This window comes from Beta vulgaris, chromosome 1, assembly GCF_026745355.1.
Source record: "Beta vulgaris subsp. vulgaris cultivar EL10 chromosome 1, EL10.2, whole genome shotgun sequence".
Taxonomy (NCBI): domain Eukaryota; kingdom Viridiplantae; phylum Streptophyta; class Magnoliopsida; order Caryophyllales; family Amaranthaceae; genus Beta; species Beta vulgaris.
In genome coordinates this window covers 19,484,637-19,509,080 of record NC_079202.1, presented here as the reverse complement: position 1 = coordinate 19,509,080, position 24,444 = coordinate 19,484,637, and the positions used below count along the sequence as shown (strand labels likewise).

Genomic DNA, 24,444 nt, shown 5'->3' with positions numbered 1-24,444 from the left:
TTCCAAACATTCCCAATACGGAAGGTCCCAAAACTTAGATATTTTCTTGTATAAGTTCTTTGAGACACTTTTGAAGGGCTTGCCAAAAATTGTTTCAATATCCTTTACCCGATTAGAAGCCTCTTTTCCACGTAAAGGTACAGGGGCTTCTCTCATCTCCACTTTTCCGTTGAACAACTTTTTCTTCTTGCGGAATGGATGATCTAAAGGAAGTTATGTATGATAATGCAGGTGCACATTCTTCCCACAATGATGTAACCGCTTGTCAATCATATCCTCATCACTAATAGGGCATGCATTTGCTCCTTTAACTGTATACCCTGACAAATTCCCATAAGCCGGGAAATCATTAATCATGCAAAATATCATGGCATGCAATGTGAAGTCAGTTTTCACATACGCATCGAACATGGAAACACCTTCATCCCACAGCAATTTCAGATCTTGAAGGAGTGGGTCAAGATACACATCTATGTCGTTTCTGGGTTGCTTAGGACCCGAAATAAGAAGCGATAGCATAATAAATTTACGCTTCATACATAAATAATCAGGGAGGGAGATTATAAATTGTCAGTAGAACCTGCCAAGTGCTATGTTGGGTACCTGGTGTGCCAAATGGGTTCATCCCATCTGTACAAAGTCCAAGCCTAAGATTTCGAGGTTCTTTACCAAAACCGGGAAACTTTCAGTCGATATTTATATGAATGCACAACTAGGATAGTTGAACACTCAAGAATTTCGAACAACACAAAGAATTTCGGATATGAAAACTAATATAAACACTCCTGAATATTTTAGTTAACTCTTAATCTCACTCAAACCACTCCTGGAATTAAGTAGATTAAACACTAGTTAATTAACATCCTGAGAATTAATTAGTGGCGAAAATAATTGAAGGCACAATTAAAATCAATAACAAATTTTTGTGTAAATCATTCATGCTCTTGTAAGGTAGCATGACATGTTTATTTATAATGACAAGAATCAACTTGCCATCCACACAACCTAGCCATTCGGCCAACATAGAGTATTTAGGAAACTATTCTTCCTTGATTCTAGCCTAGAATCTAGCTAGAACTTAAGGAAACAAAAGCTTTAAGGAAAGATAGCAAATCTTTCCTTAATTACATGATTCACACGCCTACTATTCTTCCATGCTAAGACACCTCTTTCCTAAAAACATACAACCATGATATTAAGACTAAGGAATCCGAAATTCTCTAGTATTTTCGGACTTATTGAAGATTTAACAACTCAACTACTTTAACTAACATTTTAACTAATAATGACACTAAGTTAAAATGCTAACTAATCTTCTTCTTCGAGCCAAGTGACACATGATACAAATGCATTGTTGTTCTTCAAATTGAATCCCATGTGTTCCATAAGAAGTGAAATTGGCTCTACTTGACTTGATGCCTTTGGATCCGCATCATTCTCCCCTTCTTCAAAAGAATTTGCCCTCAAATTCTCATCATCATGATATGGAGAAGATCACCAACATTGAAAGTAGCACTTACCCCTCCATAGTCACTAGGTAAGTCTATCTTGTAAGCTCCATCACCAATGACTCCAATGACTTCAAATGGACCGTCTGCCCTAGGCATCTTGTCTTCTTTTCTGTGGAAACCTTCTTTCCTCAAATGAATCCACACCAAGTCACCTTCTTTGAATTTAGGTTGGCGCCTATGCTTGTTAGCCCTCTCCTTGTATTGTGTGTTCATCTTCTCAATTTGAGCTTTTACTTGAGAACAAGTCTTGTTAAAAGCTTCTAACTCTTCTTTGAATCCGCATGAATCTCATTTTATGAAGAGAAACAAGATCAATGGGGAGAAAAGGATTAACACCATAAACTACCTCAAAAGGAGAACGTAAGGTAGTTGATGAGTGAGAACGATTATAAGCAAACTCTGCATGAGCTAACTTCACATCCAATCTTTTGAGTTTACTCACCAAGCCACGCAACAAGGAGCCAAGAGTTCGATTTGTTACCTCTGTTTGGCCATCAGTTTGAGGATGATGACTAGTGCTAAAGAGGAGCTTTGTTCCCACCATCTTCCATAAGCATCTCCAAAAGTGGCTAAGGAACTTTGAGTCCCTATCTGATACAATACTTCTAGGGATTCCATGTAGCCTAATCACCTCCTTAAAGTACAAATCAGCAACATGTGAAGCATCATCTGTTTTATGCATGGGAATGAAGTGAGCCATCTTTGAAAATCTATCCACTACCATGATAGCATCCTTGCCTCTTTGAGTCCTAGGCAACCCCACAATGAAATCCATGCTCACACTATCCCATGGAAGATCCGGAACAGGTAAAGGAGTGTAGAGTCCTTTATGAAATGTGCTTTTGGCACGTTGGCAAGTAGCACTCACTTACTACCATATGAACATCCTTAATCATGCTAGGCCAATAAAACTCTCACTCAAAGTATCAAGTGTCTTTTGTATGCCAAAGGCCAGCCACGCCTCCTCCATGAACTTCTCGAACCAAAAGTTCTCTTACTCCACACTTTGGTACACAAAGTTTGTTTCCCTTGAAGAGGAAACCATCTTGAAGCACAAACATACCCTTAGGTGCAGCAACCATGGAACTAAACTCTTCATCATCTTTGTAGTACTCCTTAAGATGTTCAAACCCCAATACTCTTGCATCTACCATGGCCAACAAGTAAGATCTTCTTGAAAGTGCATCTGCCACCACATTACTTTTCCCTTCTTTGTACTTAGAAGAAAAATGAAAGATTGTAGAATTCAACCCACTTGGCGTGCCTATGGTTGAGTTTTTGTTGTCCATGAATATGCTTGAGTGCCTCATGATCTGAATGTAGAATGAAAGGTTTAGGCCTCAAGTAGTGTGACCAATGGTCCAAAGCTCGAACAATAGCATAAAACTCTCGGTCATAGTTGGAGTAGTTTAGCTTAGCACCATTAAGCTTCTCACTAAATAAGAAATAGGTTCTTTTCTTGAAGAAACCGCACCAATTCCTACTCCACTTGCATCACACTCCACCTCAAAGAGTTATTGAAATCTGGAAAGCTAGTATGGGAGCACTACATAGCTTCTCTTTCACTTCTTCAAAGGCCTTTTGAGCTAAATTAGACCATTCAAACTCTCCTTTCTTCAACAAAGCAGTGATAGGAGCCATGATAGTTGAGAAGTTTCGGATGAATCTTCTATAGAAGGAAGCCAAACCATGAAAGCTTCGACACTCATGAGCATTAGTAGGAGCTTTCCATGAAGAAATTGCTTGGACTTTTGAAGGATCCACATGTACACCTTCTTTCGACACTATGTAACCAAGGAATGCAATGCTTGAAACAAGGAACTCACACTTTTCCATCTTGCCATACAATTTTTGTTCCCTAAGTTTCTCAAACAAACTTCTCAAGTGCATTAAGTGATCATCAACATTTTTACTATAAACAAGGATATCATCTAAGTAAACAACAAAACTTGTTTAAAAAGGAACGAAGTACCTCATTCATGAGTCTCATGAAAGAACTTGGGGCATTGCATAAACCAAAGGGCATCACCATCCACTCATAAAGACCTTGCTTAGTCTTGAATGCTGTTTTCCACTCATCCCCTTCTCTAATCCTCATCTGATGATATCCACTCCTAAGATCAATCTTCGAAAAAACGAAGCTCCATTAAGCTCATCAAGCATCCTCCAATCTAGGCATGGGAAACCTATACTTCACAGTGATGTTATTCACAGCCCTACTATCAATACACATCCTCCATGTTCCATCTTTCTTTGGCACAAGTAAAGCAGGAACCGCACATGGATCATACTTTCTCTACATACCCTCTTTCAATCAATCCTCAATTTGTCTTTGTAATTCCCTTGAAGCACTTGGATCACACTATAAGCTGGTTTGTTAGGTAGAGGAGCTCCTGGAACCAAGTCTATAGCATGCTCAATCCCTCTCAAAGGTGGTAACCCTTGTGGAAGTTCTTCTGGAAAACATCCTAAACTCCTCCATAGTGCATCAAGTTTCGGATCACATGGTGTTTTTTCTCCTCACAGCATGTTTACAACAGAGCATAGCACAGTCCTCTTCTTCCACCTCTTTCTCGAACTCCTTGTATGAAAGCAACACATTAACCCTTTTTTCTTCTTTCTTGTGAATCACTTCACTAGGAGCCAAAGGATGCAACTTTACCTTCTTTATTCCAACCAAAACATAATACACATTGGAATCTCCTTCATGAATCACCTTTCTATCAAATTGCCATGGTCTCCTAGTAAAACATGACAAGCACTCATAGGAAGTACATCACACCATAGCTCATCTTTGTAGCTTCCAATGGAAAAAGAAAGTAGTGCTTGTTTCTTCACCTTTAGCCCTGTGTCATCAAGCCAACTTAGTTTGTAAGGGTGTGGATGTTCCCTCACACTAAGGTTCAATTTCTCACCACATCTGCCGCCACTACATTGGTGCAAGAACCACTATCAATGATCATGTTACAAGTGTGTTCTCCCACTTGCAACGTGTATGAAACAAGTTCTCCCTTTGTTCTTTGCTTGGAAGGCAATCAACATGTAAACCCTCCTAACAACCCAATGTCTTGCCATCATCTTCGGCATATGCATCCTCCTCACATATTCATCATCTCCTTCTTCTTGAGGCTGAATCATACATCCCTCTTCTTCATCAAGGTCATAATTGTCTCATGTGAGAGCTTTCTGGTTGGACAATTACTAGCAATATGTCCTCTTCCTTGGCACTTGAAACACTTTCTATTCTCTTCAAACTTTTCTTTAGGCACGAACACCTTTTGTTTTTCCACCCTTTTATCATCTTTAGGTGTATTATCCTTTTTAGAACCCTCATAATTCTTATTAGAAGATGAATAAGAATGATAAGATGAAGAAGGTTTAAAAGAATTACCAGCTTTTGCATAGGAAACTTTCGGCCTCTCCTCCTTCTCATGAGCTTCAAATTTGAGAACCAACCTACATACATCCTCGAAAGTGTGATAGCTAGACACCTCTATCTTCCTTGCTATTGCACGGTTCAACCCCTTGATGTAACAAGCAATTTCGAGAGCTTCCTTTTCGTCCAAGTCACAAACAAGGCATAGCTTGTCAAACTCCATAGTGTACTCATGCACACTCAACGTATCTTGACACAAAGCTGTCAACTTGATGTATTGCTTTTGCTTGAAATCACTTGGTAGGAACTTCTCCTTGAGTTTCTCTTTTAGCTTAGTCCAAGTACTAAGCTTCTCCTTTCCTCTTCTAGCATGCTTGGCCTTCAAGTTTTCAAGCCAAATTCCAGCATACTTAGTTAACCTAACCGAAGCAATCTTGAACCTCCCTTGATCATCAAATCCCCTATAGTCACACACCTTCTCCAATTGTCTAATCCATTCAAGCAAATCTTCTGGATTAGTGTCTCCCATAAAATTCTCTATTAATTTCAACCCTCTATCATCATTGAAATTAGGTTTTACACACCTTCTCCAATTGTCTAATCCATTCAAGCAAATCTTCTGGATTAGTGTCTCCCATAAAATTCTCTATTAATTTCAACCCTCTATCATCATTGAAATTAGGTTTTACAATCTTTACTTCCTCAACATCTTCCCCATCCGAGTTCCCTGTGTATTCAATGCTATTTTTATCGAGCTTCTTTGTGATTATAGAAGCTATAGCATCCATTCTAGTTTCAAGTCTACTAACATTACTAGAATCCGCATTATACTTAATTTGAAAATCAAATTGTTGCTTAGTTAAGTCAGCAACAGCTTTTGTGATTTTCTCCAATTCACGTTCCATATTACTACAGTGCCACCAACAGTACGCCACACAAGACAATATAGTGCCACCAACAGTACGCCACACAAGAAGCACAATAACCCTACCCCACGAAAGCTTGAAACTTTAAAGAGTGAAAGTAACACTTACTTGGATCTCGAGAGAGTAGAATCCCTTCTATCCTCACCCTCCTGGAAAATATGATACCACTTGATATGAATGCACAACTAGGATAGTTGAACACTCAAGAATTTCGAACGACACAAAGAATTTAGGATATGAAAACTAAAATAAACACTCCTGAATATTTTAGTTAACTCTTAATCTCACTGAAACCACTCCTGGAATTAAGTAGATTAAACACTAGTTAATTAAAAATCTTGAGAATTAAGTAGTGGTCGGAAATAATTGCAAGGCACAATTAAAATCAATAACAAAGTTTTTGTCTAAATCATTCATGCTCTTGTAAGGTAGCATGACATGTTTATTTATAATGACAAGAATCAACTTTCCCTCCAATAATCAACCTAGCCATTCGGCCAACATGGAGTAGTTTAGGAAAGATTTCTCACTTGATTCTAGCCTAGAATCTAGCTAGAACTTACGGAAACAAAAAATTTAAGGAAAGATAGCAAATCTTTCCTTAAGTACATGGATCACACGCCTATTTCACACGCCTACTATTCTTCCATGCTAAGACACCTCTTTCCTAAAATACAACCATGATATTAAGACTAAGGAATCCGAAATCATCCTAGAATTTTCGGACTTATTGAAGATTTAACAACTCAACTACTTTAACTAACATTTTAACTAATAATGACACTAAGTTATTATGCTAACTAATATTCTTCTTCGAGCCAAGTGACACATGATACAAATGCATTGTTGTAGCTCTTCAAAGTGAATCCCATGTGTTCCATAAGAAGTGAAATTGGCTCTACTTGACTTGATGCCTTTGGATCCGCATCAGATATTTCTCCATTGCGGAGAATCGGCCGGATGTCTAAACATCCCATCTTTCTTCCTCTCGACCGCATGCCATCTTAATAATTTAGCATTATTTTCATCCGAAAATAAACGCCTAAATCTCGGAATGATTGGAAGATACCAAAGAACCTTCGCCGGAGTTTCTTTCTTTCTCATCCCCTCATCATTATTCTCTTTTACCTTATATCGAGACTTTCCACACCTAGGACACTCACGCAAATCCTGGTACTCGTTTCGATACAACACACAATCATTTTGACATGCATGTATCTTCTCATATTCCATACCTAATGGACACAACAATTTCTTTGCCTCGTAGGTAGAGTTGGGCATTTCATTCCCTTCAGGTAGCAATTCTTGTAAAAAAGTGAACAACTCACTTAGACTTTTATCTGTCCAACTATGCTTCGATTTCATATTGAACAATATGAGGATGCCATAAAGTTTAGTGAAATTTTTACACCCCGGATACATAGGTTTTTCCGCTGCACGTAAAATACTATCATACATATGCGGACGATCGGTTCTTTCATCCTCCAAATTGTGCAACATCTCATCTACTCTATCATTTTCATCATCTACCATATCATTTTCATCATCTACCCTATCATTCTCATTATCAGCATCTCCTTCAATCTCAACCTCAACCTCATCAACATGCAAATCATCACACAAGCTAGTGGAGCTCATACCCATATCATAAAACTCTCCAGGCCATGTCCACCTAGTATAGTTACTCTTAAACCCACGACGAATCAAATGATCTTTAATTTGATCCATATCACGATACCCCCTTGAGTTATTGCAATCACAACAAGGACACAAGACTAACTTTGACCCATTCTGCGATTGATGTTCTAACGCAACTCTGATAAATACATTAAACCCTTGTAGAAATGTCGCCGAAATTCGATTACCATACATCCAGTTCCGATCCATATTCATACACTAGAGACACCAAACAAGAATACAATCGATCACATCATTCAAAGTGGTTTATCAAATGCAGTCATTACCATTTGGGTCCTTATCAGTTCAACCTAACCTATCCTTGAGTTTCTCATCTCACTAGTGAATGAACATTTGGTTTTCAATTCTAAGAAAAATCCGTCAACACTTTCCTACAGTTCTCCAAGTACACGATGAAGATAGTAGTTAAACTATCAACATATGTACCCAAAGAACGCTTAGGGAAATGAGCCGGATCTTTCTTAGAATCAAAAACCAAACATTCATTCACATCCTAAGTGAGATAAGAAACTCAAAGACAGTCCCAAACCGGGGACTATTCAAGACTTACTCCTAATGAGTAAGCCTCGAACAGGTATCTAGGCAAATGATGCACATTGCAATAAAACAACACAAACCAATCCATTTCTTAGATTTCCCTCCCCACCCCATTAAGGTATGTCCATATAGGTTTGGTTATGATTCAACATATACTTTCCCAATCACATAATAACCAAACAATTCACATATACACATTTCCAATCATATAACCAAAAAATTTCAAAAACAAAGGTATATACGTACCTCTTCTCTCAAGGAGCAGCTAAGACAAGTACTCCGACGTGAGCTTGGAGAACCGGCAAACTGCAACTAAAGTACAATGTAAACGAGTGCCAAAGTGAGAGAATGCATGATTATTAATGTAAAATTAATACATAAAAATTTCAAAAACAACACAAAAGGAACCTACATTGTCGGCGGTGTGGGAGAATGAGTGCGGCAGCCGGCAAATGTGCGCAAGGGTGCGCGAGGGTGAGCCGGCAAGAGAGAGAGAGTGAGGGAGAATGAGAGTGAGTGTGGGAAAATAAAGAACCGGCGAGTATGGCAGCCGGCAAATGTGCGCGAGGGTGAGCCGGCAGGTGAGCCGGCAAGTGTGCGCGAGGGTGAGCTGGCAAGAGAGAGAGACTGAGGGAGAATGAGAGTGAGTGTGGGAGAATAAAGAACCGACGAGTATGGCAGCCGGCAAATGTGCGCGAGGGTGCGCGATGGTGAGCCGGCAAGTGTGCGCGAGGGTGCGCGAGGGTGAGACAGCAAGAGAGAGAGTGAGGGAGAATGAGAGTAAGTGTGGGAGAATAAAGAACCGGTGAGTGTGGCAGACGGCAAGTGTTCGCGAGGTTGCGAAATCGCTGGAGAAGCGACGGTTGCCGGCGAGTGTGAGCGAAAGGGAGAGTGAGGGAGCGCCGGCGATTGTCACAGGAAAGAAAGGGAGAGTGTTTTGAGTTTTTTGTTATGGCTCGAAAAATTAATACCGTTGGGAAAACGAATACTTGGGCCCTAGGTAATTTGCGTGGGATGGGCTTAAGGGCGCGACGCACATCACAAATTTGCAACGCACTCTAAAATGGTGCGACGCAAATAGTGCAGGAGCTATATGCGTCGCACCCTAAAGACGTGCAGATCAACAATTTGTGGCGCACACTTAAGAGGTGCGATGTAGATAGGCCACAATGATCTTCCACCAGGTACGAGCTATCTGCGGCGCACCCCCACGACGTGTGACGCAAATCCACCATATGCGTCGCTCATTGTGGGGGTGCGACGCAGATAGCTCGTACCTGGTGCTTGTGCTTTGTTTGTTTGCGTCGCGCTCTGGCATACATGGGACGCAAATAATATTTTTCCGTCGTTTCCGTGTTTGTACGACGCAAATGGGCGACGCAAATTGACCTTTTTCTACTAGTGTATATTTGGTTTGCTCGGAATAAATTCATTTTTCAAGAGGAGGGTATGTCCCCATTTAAGTTTGTTGTTCTAATTAAATAGTTTGCCAAGGAATGGTTTGTTTCCCGAAGCAATAATAGTAAGTTAAATGTGTCTATTAAGGAGGATTCGATTCCCTTAATTTCTTCCTTAGTGCGTAAACCTAAAGAGTTTTGGTGGTCCCCCACGCAATTTGGGTTCATCAAGCTTAATTTTCGTGGCTCGGAACTTTCTCAAAGAGATTCATCCTTTGGTTTCATCATTCGTGATAATCAAGGGCGAGTGCTGATCATGGGAGCTAAAAAGCTTCATCACTCTATCTTAGTGGCGGAAGCATGGGGGATGAAGGAAGGTATTAAGGCAGCTCTTTTGCTTTGCGTTAATAATATTCAAATTGAGGGAGATAACTTATATGTGATTAATTCTCTTAAAAAACTTTGGAAGGTTCCTTAGTAAATTGACTCTCTTATTCATGATGCGGAAGTGGAATTGCTATGTTTTGATGCGATCTACATCAATCACTGCTTTCGGGAGGTAAATCAAGCAGTGGATTTCCTAGCACGCAAGGGCCATTCGCACTACTCTACAGTACTAGTTTGATGTCCATGAATTGAATCTTCTTTCTATCATGCAAAAAGATGCTTTAAGCTGGTCCTTTCCTATAGTTAGCCTAGTTTTTCTTGCCTTGTTAAAAAAGTTTGAAATGTTAATTAGAAATTGTGGATGAAAACTAGATATACATAGTTAGGAATTGTTTGATGAATTAGAAATCTTTATACAATAATGGAGTATTTGGTTCATATGATTTTGGTATGAGGTTTAGGTTTAAAATGAGCAAAGCCCATACCTAGTCTTTGCTTAATAATTTGATAGATTTAAAACTCATACCTCAAACCCATAAGGTATGTGGTTTAGAAACCCAAGGGGGTGATATGTTTGGCTCATACCAATACCTCTAAGTATATATTTTTTTTTTTAGATATTAAATAGAAGAAAAAATTTAATTTCCAAATAAAACCAAACACCGATATGAAAACATAACGTTTGCCTTTTACATTTTTTTGGCTATTCCTATTAACTCGTAGTGTTGTAGTACTAGTGCACCTATATGAATATAACGTTTATCAAGAAAGTTTGGAATTTAACCATGTAATTTATAGCTCATAAGACCAAATTTTTAGGGTAGAAATCTGTTTACTTTTTCTCCTCTATATCCAAGTACTTGACCTATATATTAGACCAAAAAAGCATAAAATTCTTGCATAATGATGACCCATTTACATCAATTTGTTTTATTACTCCACCAGTTTCATTTTATTATAGACAGTTTCCTTTTTGAACTGTTTTTTTTTTTCATGTACACATTTGTCTTTTCTATTCTTGTTAATATGTTACTTTATTTTTATTCCTCTTATTTTTAACCATGTCATTCATTTTTTAATATCTTAAACCACTTTTTAGTTGCTCTCTCTCACTCTTCAGTTTATCTCTCATACTTTTCGACTTCCTTTTTGTTTTTTCCCTAAAATAAAATGAGTAAACTAAAAAAAACGAACGGAGTATGAAATTATCCTTTATTTTACATAGTTGTTGATAAAATTTGTAAATAACACAAGATTTACACAATACTAAACACAAATACAACCCAACACATCATGTTTGCCACCTACATCAAGGGTCCACTGGATTATTTGAATAAAACATGTCATCCATCTATCATTAATTTTCTCTCTCATATTACTAAGAGTTGATCACGCCTCAAGATTCATTTTGACAAATCCACCCCATTCAAGACTAGAAAAAGAATATTATACCAAAATAAAAATTCAAGTGTATAAATTTTAAAAATAAGATAAATAACTTAATTAGGGGGCCAAAATATAACAAAATTGATATATATATTTATAGCTCAAAAAATTATGACCATTGGTGATTTTTTATATTATTTTACGATATTTTAATACGTTCACTTTCTACATAATATATTACATAATTTAAATCATGACCAATGGGATAATCTAAATGACATTTTATCATGACATAATCTAAATTCAATCATCAAAACATCACAAGTTTAAGAATATAATTTTTTTTATATCATACTTAATGACACAATTCCGTAATTTAAAAAGACATGAGTAGCATTTGCTTTTATCTATACAAATATATTAAAAGACGTACATGTACAATTAAAAAATTCAGAAAATGCGTAGTATAGGGTTTGATCCCAAGACCTCAAATACATATATTAAAGTCTTAACCACTAGATTAAATTGTATTTAGGGTCTGTTCTCTTCGACATAAAACAAATGAACTGAACTGAACTGATCTGAACTGAACTGATCTGAACTGAATTGGACTGAATTAAACTGAACTAAACTGGATTGAACTGAACTGAACTGAAATGAATAGTGATATGTGAGAGTAAAAGTATTGTCAAGAACTGAACTGAACTGAACTGAACTGAACTGATCTGAATTGAACTGAATTGAACTGAAAATAAGCTGGGGAGAACAGGCCCTTAGTGTTATTATTATAAAGTATTATATTGATAAATGAAATTTTTTCTTACCAGAGGCATAGCCCGGGCCTAATAACTAGTTTCTACTTAAAATCATGAATAAAAGTTCAGTTTGTGTAATACTCCCTCTATTTTTTATCTTTCTCATTTTCCTGTGCACATCTTCCAATGCACATCTTTGAACTTAAATATCTTTTATTATATATTATTAAACATTATAACGATTGAATATTAATAATGTACTAATTGACACGAATCAAACAAGATCCCGCATGACTATATTTTTTCTTATAAATTGAAAAAATTTGAGAAAATTGTCTTTAAGTGTGAATAAAGTCAAGATTCTAAGTGAGAAAAAAAAAAAGTACATTAATACTAAACGTCTAAACCCTAAACAAAATCCAAGGAATATAGAAAGACCTTTCTCGCTATTTCTTCACTTCGTCGTCCTTGAGTTCACCTCATTCTCCCACGTCCAAAAGTGCGCCTGCGACAGCTGACTTTAGTATTTATGTTATTATCTCTCTGTCTCTTTTTTTTTCCCTCGATCTCTGAACCCTAAATTTTGAACTCATATCTCGCTTTGAGTTCAGATCTCATCTCTTTCTAGCGGTAACGCAGTTTCAGCAGCCCAAAAAATATGGCTTTGGTAAGCTTGTTCTTGAACTTCTCTTTTATCTCTCATCCTCGCTCTTTTGATAGTTTAAAATACTTAAAAATTGGTGCACTATTATGTTTATGATTTCATTAGTATGTGTTATTGATTTGCTGCTTTTGGTTCCCCATTTGGATCTGTGATCAGTGGTATTAGTCTTTTAGTTGCTAATTAATCAAGTTTAATTGCTGGGTGTAGCTTCGAGTTGTGAATTTGATAGTGAAAATCATGTTTTGGAATGTTCGACTTTGATGAAACATGTGAGGAAGAGTGTTCTGTTACTTCTTGTTGATCTTCTACCTCTTTGGTATTAAGACCCAGCAATAGATTATTGTAACATTAAGTTTGTTCTTTTCAAAAGTAAACATGCTTGATCAGTGAGTTATTTTTTCTAGTATGCATTGTGCAATTGGCTCATAACATTGTAGCGCAGCCGCTTTGGTTAATGGTTACTAATCTATGAGATGTTATGATCAGGGCGAAGCCAGTTAATGTTAGGGGGGATTGATTATATAGTTGTTCTTGATATGTAGCTTTCACTTAGGCTCTTAAGTTAGTTGCTATAATGACTGTTAGATTAGAGTTGAAGAATGCATTGTGCTCGCCTAAATGTCCAGTTCAGACTATTGCAATTTGGCAGCACATATAGTATTAGATAAGTAGTTTTAACTTTTTCGTTTCAGGTTTTGCATGCGGGGAACACAAATAAGAATGCCTTCAAGGCTCTCATTGCTGCAGAATATAGTGGTGTGAAGGTTGAATTGGCCAAAGATTTTGAGATGGGTGTTTCCAACCAGACCCATGAGTTTCTCAAAATAAACCCCATTGGGAAGGTAGCCTTTTTTAACACAAATAGTTATTGTTTTCTTTTTCTTTAAGCTTTTTTAAACAGAAAAATATATTTTCAGGTCCCAGTCCTGGAAACTCCTGATGGTCCTATCTTTGAGAGCAATGCCATTGCAAGATATGGTGAGCTATTGCTTCCTCTCCTAGTTAGCGTCTTGGACTGACTTAATTTTTCTTGTTTCTTACTAGTCTATATCTTGCAGTTACACGGTTGAAGGCTGATAATCCCCTCTATGGTTCTTCATTGATTCAATATGTAAGAATAGCTGTTGTGTAATGAATGTTTTCTTGATGGTTATGCCAAATTTACATGCATTGCTTCTTAGCATGGTTCACTGAAATTTGCTTTACTTGTTTGTTTGGTTCTCTATCTCTTCTGTTTGTTAGGGCCACATTGAGCAGTGGATTGATTTTGCATCCCTAGAGATAGATGTCAATATCTTGCGGTGGTTTGTTCCCAGGATTGGCTTTGCTGTATATCTTCCCCCGGTTAGTTTAGATTTTTCTTCCTTTTTCTCAAAGTTTATTGAATTATTTTGAGCTCACTTAGGATATTAGCTGATTTCATTTATGTCAAAGGCTGAGGAAGCTGCCATTTCTGCACTCAAGAGGGCCTTGGAAGCCGTAAACACACATCTCGCTTGTAATACCTATCTAGTTGGAGACAGTGTGACATTGGCTGATATTGTTATGACATGTAACTTGGTTCTTGGATATAGCCGGGTCATGACAAAGAGCTTTACTTCTGAGTTCCCTCATGTTGAAAGATACTTTTGGACTATGGTTAATCAACCAAACTTCAAGAAGGTTCTGGGTGAAATAAAACAAACAGAGTCTATTCCACCGGTTGCAAAAAAGCCTTCTCAGCCTACAAAGCCAAAGGCTAAGGAGGAATCAAAGAAAGAACCTGCCAAGCCTAAAGAAGAAGCACCTGCACCTGCAAAAGAGGAAGAGGCACCCAAACCAAAGGCAAAGAACCCTCTTGATCTTCTTCCTCCTAGTAAGATGATACTAGATGAGTGGAAGAGGCTCTACTCCAACACCAAAACCAATTTCCGTGAGGTCGCAATTAAGGGTACTATTCCAGTTCATGTTTTGTTAATTTTCTTTGTAGCCCGCCTTTTATACATAGAGTGTATTACCGGAAGGACGTGTATAGGAAGAATCAGTTTTCTCTTCTTTGCTTTATTCTCTGTTCTTTGCATATGTTTTACTAGCAATTTATGCACGTGATGCGTGCCTCACTTTTTTATATTATAATTTATAACTTTTTTTGGGCATAAACAAAGGTAAAATTTGAACATTGGACATGTTTTTGGGCTAGCTAATTTTGTTGATTAAGCCTATATCACTTAACCAAACCCGTCTTTTATTATTTATTTTATTTATACTTTCTTTAAGATCTTTAAAATTAAAGCGATAAAAGAATGTTATGCAGGTTTATTAAGGATTTATTATATTTTTATCAACAAAGTATTTTGTTTAAAATAAATCGTTTCACTTTGTTAATTGATTGTATCTTCCTTTTTTACTTACTACTTGATTGTGTGTTGATTGATCAAATATTTGATTGATATAATTTTCTTTGTTAATTTTTTATGCTATATTTGAGTTTGATTTTCTTTCAACTTTTTTTTTGTTAGAGTAGTTGATTTACTAAGGGGTAATTAAGTAAATTTATTGAGGGACGATCTTCTGTAGTTGATCATTAGACAAAGTTATTTTTTTTACTTTTCAAAAAAAAAAAAAAGTTATTTTTTTTAAGTAAATGCTTTTTTGGTAGAGTTTCAGTTCACCTTTAATTTTGATGCATCGACAATCTTATGTAGTTATATACAAATGGACATGTTTTTTTTAATCTAAAATTATTTTGAAAGTGATGTAAATTATTAAGGTTCTTTTGTAGATGTTATTATCTTTTTAAATTAAAGGTGAATGATTTTTAATTGTTCAATACCGTCACTGTAAAATTTGGTCGATGATTTAATAATTTTCTTTTCAGAGACTTTAGTATAATTCTTTAACAATTATAAATGTTAATAAACCATATTGTTTGACCTTTGTAAATATGAAATATTATGTCATCACGATATATTGCTAAACTTTTTTTGGTTGAAGATTCTAATTCATTTTGTGAATTGATTGTGTCAATCTAGTTTTTCAAGTTATTAATGGTATTGTTTGACCTACTCATATGGCAAGTTTCTATTGATTCTCATTTTTCAATTTTTTATAAAAAGAAAAATATTGTTTTAAATTATTAGAGGGTATTTTAGTCACTTCAAAAGAGGACACCATACCTCCCCTTGGCTTATATAATAGAGATACTTCATCTTGTTTGACTATGTTGCTGCTGATGACCACCTTTTTCGTTGTTCTTGCGGGAAATAATGTGACCCCCACCCCTTGTGCTTTGCAAACTTCTCTCCCTAACACATATTTATTTATTCTCCTTTTCATGTTTTCTAAGACCTTTTTATTTGTATTTCTTCACATCCTTTTTTACTCTCTACCCTCTTTTGTAAAGTTTTCTCCTCATGTTTTGATTTTCTCTTTACACTCTTTTATTAAACTTTCTCAAATTTGATTTTTATATCCTCATTCTTGGGTTTGCTCTTTACACTTCATTCGGAGTTTTATTCCCTATGTTTTCTCTCGGCTTGCTTTGCGTACTTTCACTTTCTCATATTTCTTTGATTACTCTCTTTAACTTTTTCCTTCAAGTTTATTACTTTGTTGTCACGAAAATGATTCCTTGTAGTTCATGTTAGTCGACTCCAAATCATTTTGGGACCAAGGCTTTCTTGTTGCGACCCCCACCCCCTTTTTGATGTGCTATGATGACCTATGGTTTTAGTTTTGAAGACAAATGGATACCTTTTCTTCATTTTGGTTGGATAATTACTTAAGGGTGGATTTCAAATATTTCGGGTAGTGGATTTCGTGCTGAAGTTTGAGCTGTTTTGCCTTATGGCCAACTTCAACTTGCCTAAGTGATTGTTTGGTATACATGGGAATTTAATTCCCATAGGAAGTTCCATTTCCTAGGAAGTTATTTCTTTTATGTAATTCCTAGGAAGTTATTTCTTTTATGTAATTCCTAGGAAATGGACTTAACGTGTTTGGTTGACTAAGGAATTTGTACTTCCCATGAATTGATGTGGAATTTTTGAATGACCAAGGGGAGGATGGGTGAATAACTTCCCATGTTTTGTGGGAATTTCAATTTTTCAGGAATTTGCATTGTCCCTATTTTCCCCCACTTCTTGTCAACCAAACAACTACCCAAATTAGAAATTCATGGGAATTTCTATTGCCTACATAATTTCTTGTATACCAAACAACCACTAAAGCTGTTGGAAGGTTTATGATAGTTGCCATTTTAGCTGGCTTGTACTTTGAGCAACTAGTGCTGCTGCCATTTGAATTTAGAATGTTCCATTATGTCTTGTTGCATAAAATTTATGAATCACATATTCTGTTTTGCATATGCAAAACACGTTGCATTGACTAATTGCCTTTTGGAACAAGGTTTTAGAGTTTAGACCCATCTGTTGCATCTGCTATCATATTGCCACCAAATCTGTGGAGCACCTTCCTGGCATAGGACCGTAGTTACTACTTCTAGTTAGACTGATATATGCAGCTCTAGTGCTTGCAAGTTGCTTGTTTTGGTTTATGAATAGTTATGTTCTAGTTTTCGAAGATATGTTCTCTTTCGAAGGATTCACTCATTCTTGCTCTGCCTTGTCTATAAATTAGACAATTACCATGTATCCTATGTATCTTTCTGTTCTGCTCTTTCTCTGCTTTATCTATCAAATAATATTCAACTACTGTTCATGTATAGCCAGAGCAGATATTTACTAATCTTTCATGAACAGTTAGATTGTCAACCAGCAAATATCAATTACAGCTTTTCATGCTGAAATTGAACAGTGAAACACTGAAACTTGAGATTGGCAGATATATTTGTCAGTGCAATCTAATATTATGTGGATTTATCTTTCTTTTCTTATATGTCGAATTTCTTTTTGTAGGATTCTGGGATATGTATGATCCAGAGGGATACTCTTTATGGTTCTGTGACTACAAGTACAACGAAGAGAACACTGTCTCATTTGTGACCATGAACAAGGTTGGTGGATTCTTGCAAAGGATGGATCTTGCTCGGAAGTATGCATTTGGCAAGATGCTGGTGATTGGATCAGAACCCCCATTCAAGGTCAAGGGTCTGTGGCTCTTCCGCGGACAAGAAATCCCTCAATTTGTGCTGGATGAGTGCTATGACATGGAACTTTATGAGTGGACAAAGGTGGATCTCAGCGATGAGGCTCAAAAGGAGCGTGTCAGTCAAATGATTGAAGATTATGAGCCTTTCGAGGGTGAAGCTCTTCTGGATGCCAAATGCTTCAAGTGATTGGTGTTTTATGACTAACGAGGTCAAGTAGTTTGTCGGTCTGGTTATACATGCATACTCCATTGTAATTGCTGCCTCCATTAACTTCGTTATAAAAGCGACTTTTCTTTAATTTACCGGGAAGGGGAAATGGGGATTTTTCTTACTAGTTTGCAAGCTTTGTCTGGAGCTCGGCTTGTAGACGGTTTTGCAGGATCCTAACCATCTAGTGACAGCAGTGTACTGAAATTCGTAGTATGGCAATCACGAGCAAGTTTTGATATGATATATAATTAATCCTGTTTGTGGGATGTTGCAGTACATCATTTTTGAAATGTTGGTGTTTTGAAGTTCTAAAATTTTGATATGACATGATTAATCATTTTTTACACAATTAATCCCGTGGACATTTATCTCAAAAAATCATTATTAATACCACTAAGCTTGTTTTATCGTCAAGACATGATGTAACCTCAGTCACTTTGCTCTTAAATAATACTAGTTTTTTTATATTAGTTTTTTGTGTATGGGATGTGTGTGAAAACAAATATAATGTCACATTGTGTTGCATCTAATATCCTCAAATAAGTAGTAATTCTAAGATTGTTGGTTGTTTTTCTTTTTTAAGAAAAAGTTGATAAAGTTGAGTTTGTATTATAGTTCATGATAATAAAAGGGGAAGGGAGTGAGATAATTTGTAGAGAAATTAGGATTCTGGTATATTTTTTTCGCAAAAAAAAAAGTTAATAGAATTGATCACTCGTTTTTTATGGAATTTTGTAATTTTACATGGACGCAAATAATAATATTACGGGAGCCTTGGAAGGGAGTCTTAGCTGGAGACCTTTTTTTCCAGATTTAGAGAGTATTATGCAATAATATGCCTAAGTCTTTACTTGATCGTGTTGAGAAGAGTCTTAAAAATTAAGATTCTCTTCAAGACTCGATGCTTCATATATGTCATATTGTATCATCCAACAATTACTTTCCAAAACTAATGAAATTGTGTCATATGATCACTAATGGTTTCCAACTTTTCTTTTTCATGAGTATGAGTGATGAAATACAAAAATGGAGAATCTTTTGAGAGTATGAAAAATAAAAAGTTAGTAGAAATCTGATGTGGCATAATCTCTAAAGTAGAAGAGAGTCCGAGGACAAATACACTCTAAGTCTTCAAGAGTTCCCTTGTATAATCTAGATTCCGTCGGATAAAAATTGTTAAGTGCATGGTTAACAAAAAATTTAGAAGTCTAGAAATTTTTCTTTTGAAAAGTGGGTTGATTGTTCTAAAGGAGATACAAAGTAACATTCAACTTTTGTGATAGAAATTTGCACTAAATATGAATTAGGGTGAGAAAGAGAAGAAATCAGAATAATGCTTCGAGTTATCCCATGAAAAAATTTGATTCACAAAAAAAAAAGAATTACATCTCGCGTGACTTATCCCAATACTTGGCACCTCTTTCGCATATAAAATCTCTCTATATTTTTAAGGAAACTAAATATTGTTTATATGAGAAATTTCAGATTCTACTAAACACGACCAATTAATGTTTAGATCCAAATTCTTTGCGGAATCATACCGCTTCAAGGACTTACATAAATACCTCGAATAGTGCCAGAATATGTTCTACGTACAACAATATGTTGAACTACTTCAACGTGCCTGCATCATACAGCTCTGATTGCTAGTTGGGCCGGTTCAATGGCGTTATTTCTTATCCAACCAAAAATTCGTTCCTCCCTCTAAAAACAAAAACGCTAGCTCATCCCTCTCTCCGAAAACCAAAACCCAATTACAGTAGCCCCTGCCGTTGGTGGCCTAAGCTACGCCGCTTACTTTAGGTCACTGGTGCAATAGCCTCATTTTTAAACCGACTTCATTTTGATAAACGAGATGTATTAACGTACTAATCGGTATGTAATCTGTTGTGATTCTTGTAGGGTAAAATTTGCAAATTATTTTTATGCAAATTTTTGTTATAATATGATATTATGTGATAAGTAATGTAAATTATGAGTTAAGATAAGTTATATATGATTTATATGTTTGGAGAATGATATTTGATATCTTGAGATAAATCTTTGAAATATGACCCTGGTACCTACAATGTATCTATGACAGTTTAAAGGAAAGTATTAACGTATTTCTGAGCAAGTATCAACGTATATATGACCATATCTAAATGCATTTTTAAAAAGGTATAATTATTATGTTTTGACTTATGTACCAGTATAAGCCGACTTGTTTTGTTCCACGAACTTGTCCAAGTGGGGGTAGATTTATCTGTTTTGCAAGATTAAAGTGAAGATTGGAATTAGCTTTTGCGTGCCAATGTGAAACTGTGATCAATATGCTCATTTCGCTATTATAATATTATTTAATGTATACCATAATCTTGGCAAGTTAATCATGTACTTCCTATTTATAATTTAAGTACTCAAAATATATGTTGTAATAACTATTCCACTTCAACTTATTTTCGTATTATGCTTATATACTATCATTTCCTATCATTCTCTAGCAGGTTAGGTGCAGAAGTCTACCCTAACAACCTATCTAAGTAGTGGCTTAATTCCTTAGGTCTTAATTAAGATGCTATTTGAAGTCGGTTGTTACAACCAACGAACAATCTGTAGGTAATTTCATCTTTTCGACGAGCTCAGTCTAATAGTAGCATCGTCGACGAAGATCGTGTTAGGTATAGACCGTGTCTTCTGTGGAGCAACAATTTCAAATCTAGTTTTCAAAGGATTTTGGCCTTCTGATATCTAAACTATCCCTAAGGCCATTGCCTGTTAAAGGTAAAGTTAGGATTAGGGTTTCTCTTTTGGAAAAGAGGTGCTAAATAGAAATTTTCAGATTCGGTTTCGAGGGGAACTAGACTACCTTAATATCGGAAATAACCTCGTTGCCATCATTTTGTGGTTTCGGAAAATGCCTATCTTGACTGTAAAGGTAAATATTGGGTCATGGTTTCTGATTTGGTATTAGACTGGTCGAAATCGAGGGTACATTTTGTCACCATAATAATGATTTATGGTCTTCTCATGAGTGGTTTTAAGTTTTTGCTCCTATTTCCTCTCTTATTTATTTTCCCGTCGTAGTGGTTTAATTTAGGTCTTTATTTATTTGTTTGGTTTAATTTAGTTGGTTAGGTGTATGCCTCGTCTTTTATTTATGGTGGTTAGTTGTTTAGTTTGTTTAGATTATGATTTTTTTTTTGTTTTAGCCAATTTAATTTTAATCAGTCCCAATTTTCCTTGCTATTTTGTCTATGCTTGTTTTTGGGCATTGTTTAGTATTGGAAATGATAGGTGCACAATAGAAGGACATTGGTTTTACTATGACAAGTGAAGATCTAGGAAATCAGGCCAATAAAGAAATCGCCCATGGAATTTGTCAGTGCTTGGTAGATGAAACTTTAGGCGTTCGCATGTTGTATAAGATGAGAGTAGATTCAAAATTTCGTTTAGATGTTATATCTGTTATGGTTTAATCTTTTATTCTAGAAATTGTAAGTTTAGATCTTCTAATCCGAAAATTAGGTGATGAAACAATTCAATTCATCCCAAGTTTAATTTATGCGATAACATTAGGAGTCATCACACTTAAAAATGCATCTTGTGGAGGCCATCTAATTTTATTTTGGGCAAATTTTGACGTCCATGTATTTTGAGTTTCATCCTCGTGAGGACAAATTCAAAAGGACATGACTTCTTTGTTTGTTTAATCTATAAATCTCAGGAAGTTTTTTTCAAGGAACTTAGGATATATCATCTTGTAAACATATAATTCTACAAGATAGGAAGTGGCAATCTATCTTTGAAGATCGTCTTTGTTCACCATCTCAACAGACTCCATTACACTGTATCACATGTTTTTCAGCAAGACATATAACCTGACCCGTCAAATTCGCCCAAGAAGAGTCTCATTCAAACTCAAAAAGTAACAAGTCGTTTTTCTTCATAGGGTATGTAAGAGCAAGTGAAGCTCAATTCAATATTAGTTTGTTCTCTGTTTCTCATTTGGATGTCAAAAATCCTAGTTTGTAATTCTAATTTTAATTAATACAAATTTTTTGGATGTCATGAAGTATATAGTTGTGCAATAGCAATATGAATCTTTAGAAATTATAATCTATAATTGTGATTAATAATAGAAAAATTGGACAGGAATAATCCCACCTTTGTCCGATCTGCCAAAAATAATCCCGCTATTGGATTATTTTGGAATAATCCCACCTTTACTTACTAAATCGATTTTTTGATCCCACGAAAATAATGACCGATAACAAGTTAGGGTTGCCATTTATCTGGTTTCCCCTTCCCTGTTCATCTCTTTCATCTCTCATGCCTGTTGCCACACCCCAGCCCCCACCCCTCACCCCCATCCCCCACCCCTCACCCCCATCCCCACCCACCCTCACCCTAACCTGCTGCAAAACCTACCCCCCACTACACCAGTTTGCTGCTGCCAGCTGCCACACCACAACCCCGCCCCGCCCCACCCCACCCCACCTCAGCTCGTTGCAAAACCTAACCACTACCCAGGTCCCCTGCTGCAAATCTAACCACTACCCTAGTCCCCTACTGCCCCAACCCAATACTCACCCAACCCTCCCACCCAGTTCCCCTGCAAACCCCTGATCCTTCATGTGTAGCCAACCCCTGGGACCCCTCCCCCTTCTCCCATTCGCCCCATGACCTCATCACTCCTCCCCCTTTCCTTCGTATCTTTTTACCATCTCTCCTTTCCTCTCTCCGAGCTTTTTCGGCACCATCATTGTTGACGACGACTACCACCACCACACACAACCATCGCTTGAAGAGAGAGAGATCGTACAACCACTACAACATATACACACGATTCGTGGAGAGAGATAGGAGGAAGAGAGAAGCGACGACGGGGAGAGACAGGGGGCGGGGGCTTGGAGTCCAAATCAGTCGGGCAAAGGTTGAATCAGAAACATGGTTTACCGGTTTGCCAAGTTACAAGTTGCTAGGACCAAAAAAATCGATTTAGTAAGCAAAGGTAGGATTATATTCTAGAATAATCCAAAGGTGGGATTATTTTTGGTAGATCGGGCAAAAGTGGGATAATTCCTGTCCAATTTTCCTTAATAATATACTATAATCTTTCCATATTTTGTATATTCTATCAGTTGTTGCATTGTTTAATCACCCCTTATAATAATTTTATTTTTGAAGTTTGAATCAAAGTAATTTTCTCAACTAAAAACGTATTTCTATTAGTTAAAGAGTTTTTTGTCAGAAACAACCTTTTATAATCACGTTATTGCGAAAAACTTTTTAAAATTTATTTTGCAACTTACAACCTCAAACCAAAACTTTGTTGCGAAATGAAACCTTTTTCGATTTTCCGTCCTTGACAGTTAACTTCGTCCTATTGACCATCAGTTTATTTTATCCCTTCGCCTTTACATTTCATTTCCCTCCTTTTTTACCTTAAAGTAAACAAAAAACCCCTTTCGTATTCTCTCTCTCTCTCTCATTCTTTCCTCCATCAAAAATCTACTCTGCCACCCTACTCAAGAGTATGGCATCATCACTCTTCCAATGCAGCTTCCATTGAAGGGGCGACAAGAATTATGGTGAGCATTTACTCAGTTTAGTGTTTGTTAGGTTACCTCAGTGACCAAGAAAGCAGAGTGGGAAAAAACCCTATCAAAAAAAAGTTGGAAGAGAGAAAACATGTATTTTAATTAGTAGCAACTAACGGTCAGTGCAAGAACTTAACAATCAATGACGGAAAATCGAAAAAGGTTTTATTTCGCAAAAAAAAAATTTGGTTTAAGGTTGTAAGTTGAAGAAAAAATTAAAAGGTTGTTTTTCGCAAATAAAAAATGACTATAAAATATTGTTTCTGACAAAAAAACTCATATTTTTATAATGAATTATGCCTCACGTAAGAAATATATATGACATTACTAGCCAAAAATAATCATTTCATAGTCATATTCAAGTAATCTAAAGATAATATGGAAGGTAATTGCAACGATTACTATATATAATTTTCCAATCATATGTATTTTTCGAATAATTGTTGTAATATTAATTGATTCTTGCAAAAATGTGTGTAGCGAATTTCTTTGTCATTTTCAAATAAATATTTTAATTCTATAGATTTTGCTTTTACAAAACATATAGAAAGAATATCAAACTCTGGGAGGTTGATTAAAATTTTGTACGTGATGAATTACAAGCCGGGAACATCCCGACTTCTTAACTCGCGGGTATTTTACTATGTCGCTTGGAAAGCAACGATTTGCATATCTCTTACAGAAGTCCATGAACTTCTATAAGAGATAAGTCATTGGAGTGATAAGTCATTTAATGGGTTGCTTAATGCATTCCACAAGGCCTTCAATTATGATGTGAGCTTCCCTAAGAGTTCATATGAAGCAAAAAAGTACACAAAAGATCTTGGATTGAACTATGTGAAGATTCATGCTTGTGTGAACCATTATATTCTTTATAGAAAAGACTATGCTAACATTGATGCATGTCCTATCATGTGGGGAGTCTC

General features: G+C 36.3%; 2 protein-coding genes across 2 annotated transcripts; one reads left to right on the top strand and one right to left on the bottom strand.

Moving 5' to 3' along the window:
- Window positions 1-3,017: 3,017 nt before the first annotated feature.
- LOC130589768 (uncharacterized) lies at window positions 3,018-5,416 on the bottom strand. Its single transcript, XM_057391324.1, has 5 exons — window positions 4,767-5,416; window positions 4,294-4,440; window positions 4,036-4,252; window positions 3,558-3,636; window positions 3,018-3,442 (listed from the first exon to the last, which is right to left on the bottom strand). The coding sequence occupies exons 1-5, from the start codon at window positions 5,414-5,416 to the stop codon at window positions 3,018-3,020; spliced, it is 1,518 nt and encodes a 505-aa protein (XP_057247307.1).
- A 6,995-nt stretch (window positions 5,417-12,411) lies between these two features.
- LOC104901036 (elongation factor 1-gamma) lies at window positions 12,412-18,212 on the top strand. The gene is made up of 7 exons (XM_010688581.4): window positions 12,412-12,640; window positions 13,330-13,479; window positions 13,555-13,615; window positions 13,696-13,748; window positions 13,880-13,981; window positions 14,072-14,567; window positions 17,533-18,212. The coding sequence occupies exons 1-7, from the start codon at window positions 12,632-12,634 to the stop codon at window positions 17,910-17,912; spliced, it is 1,251 nt and encodes a 416-aa protein (XP_010686883.2). The 5' UTR covers window positions 12,412-12,631; the 3' UTR covers window positions 17,913-18,212.
- The last annotated feature ends 6,232 nt before the right edge of the window (window positions 18,213-24,444 follow it).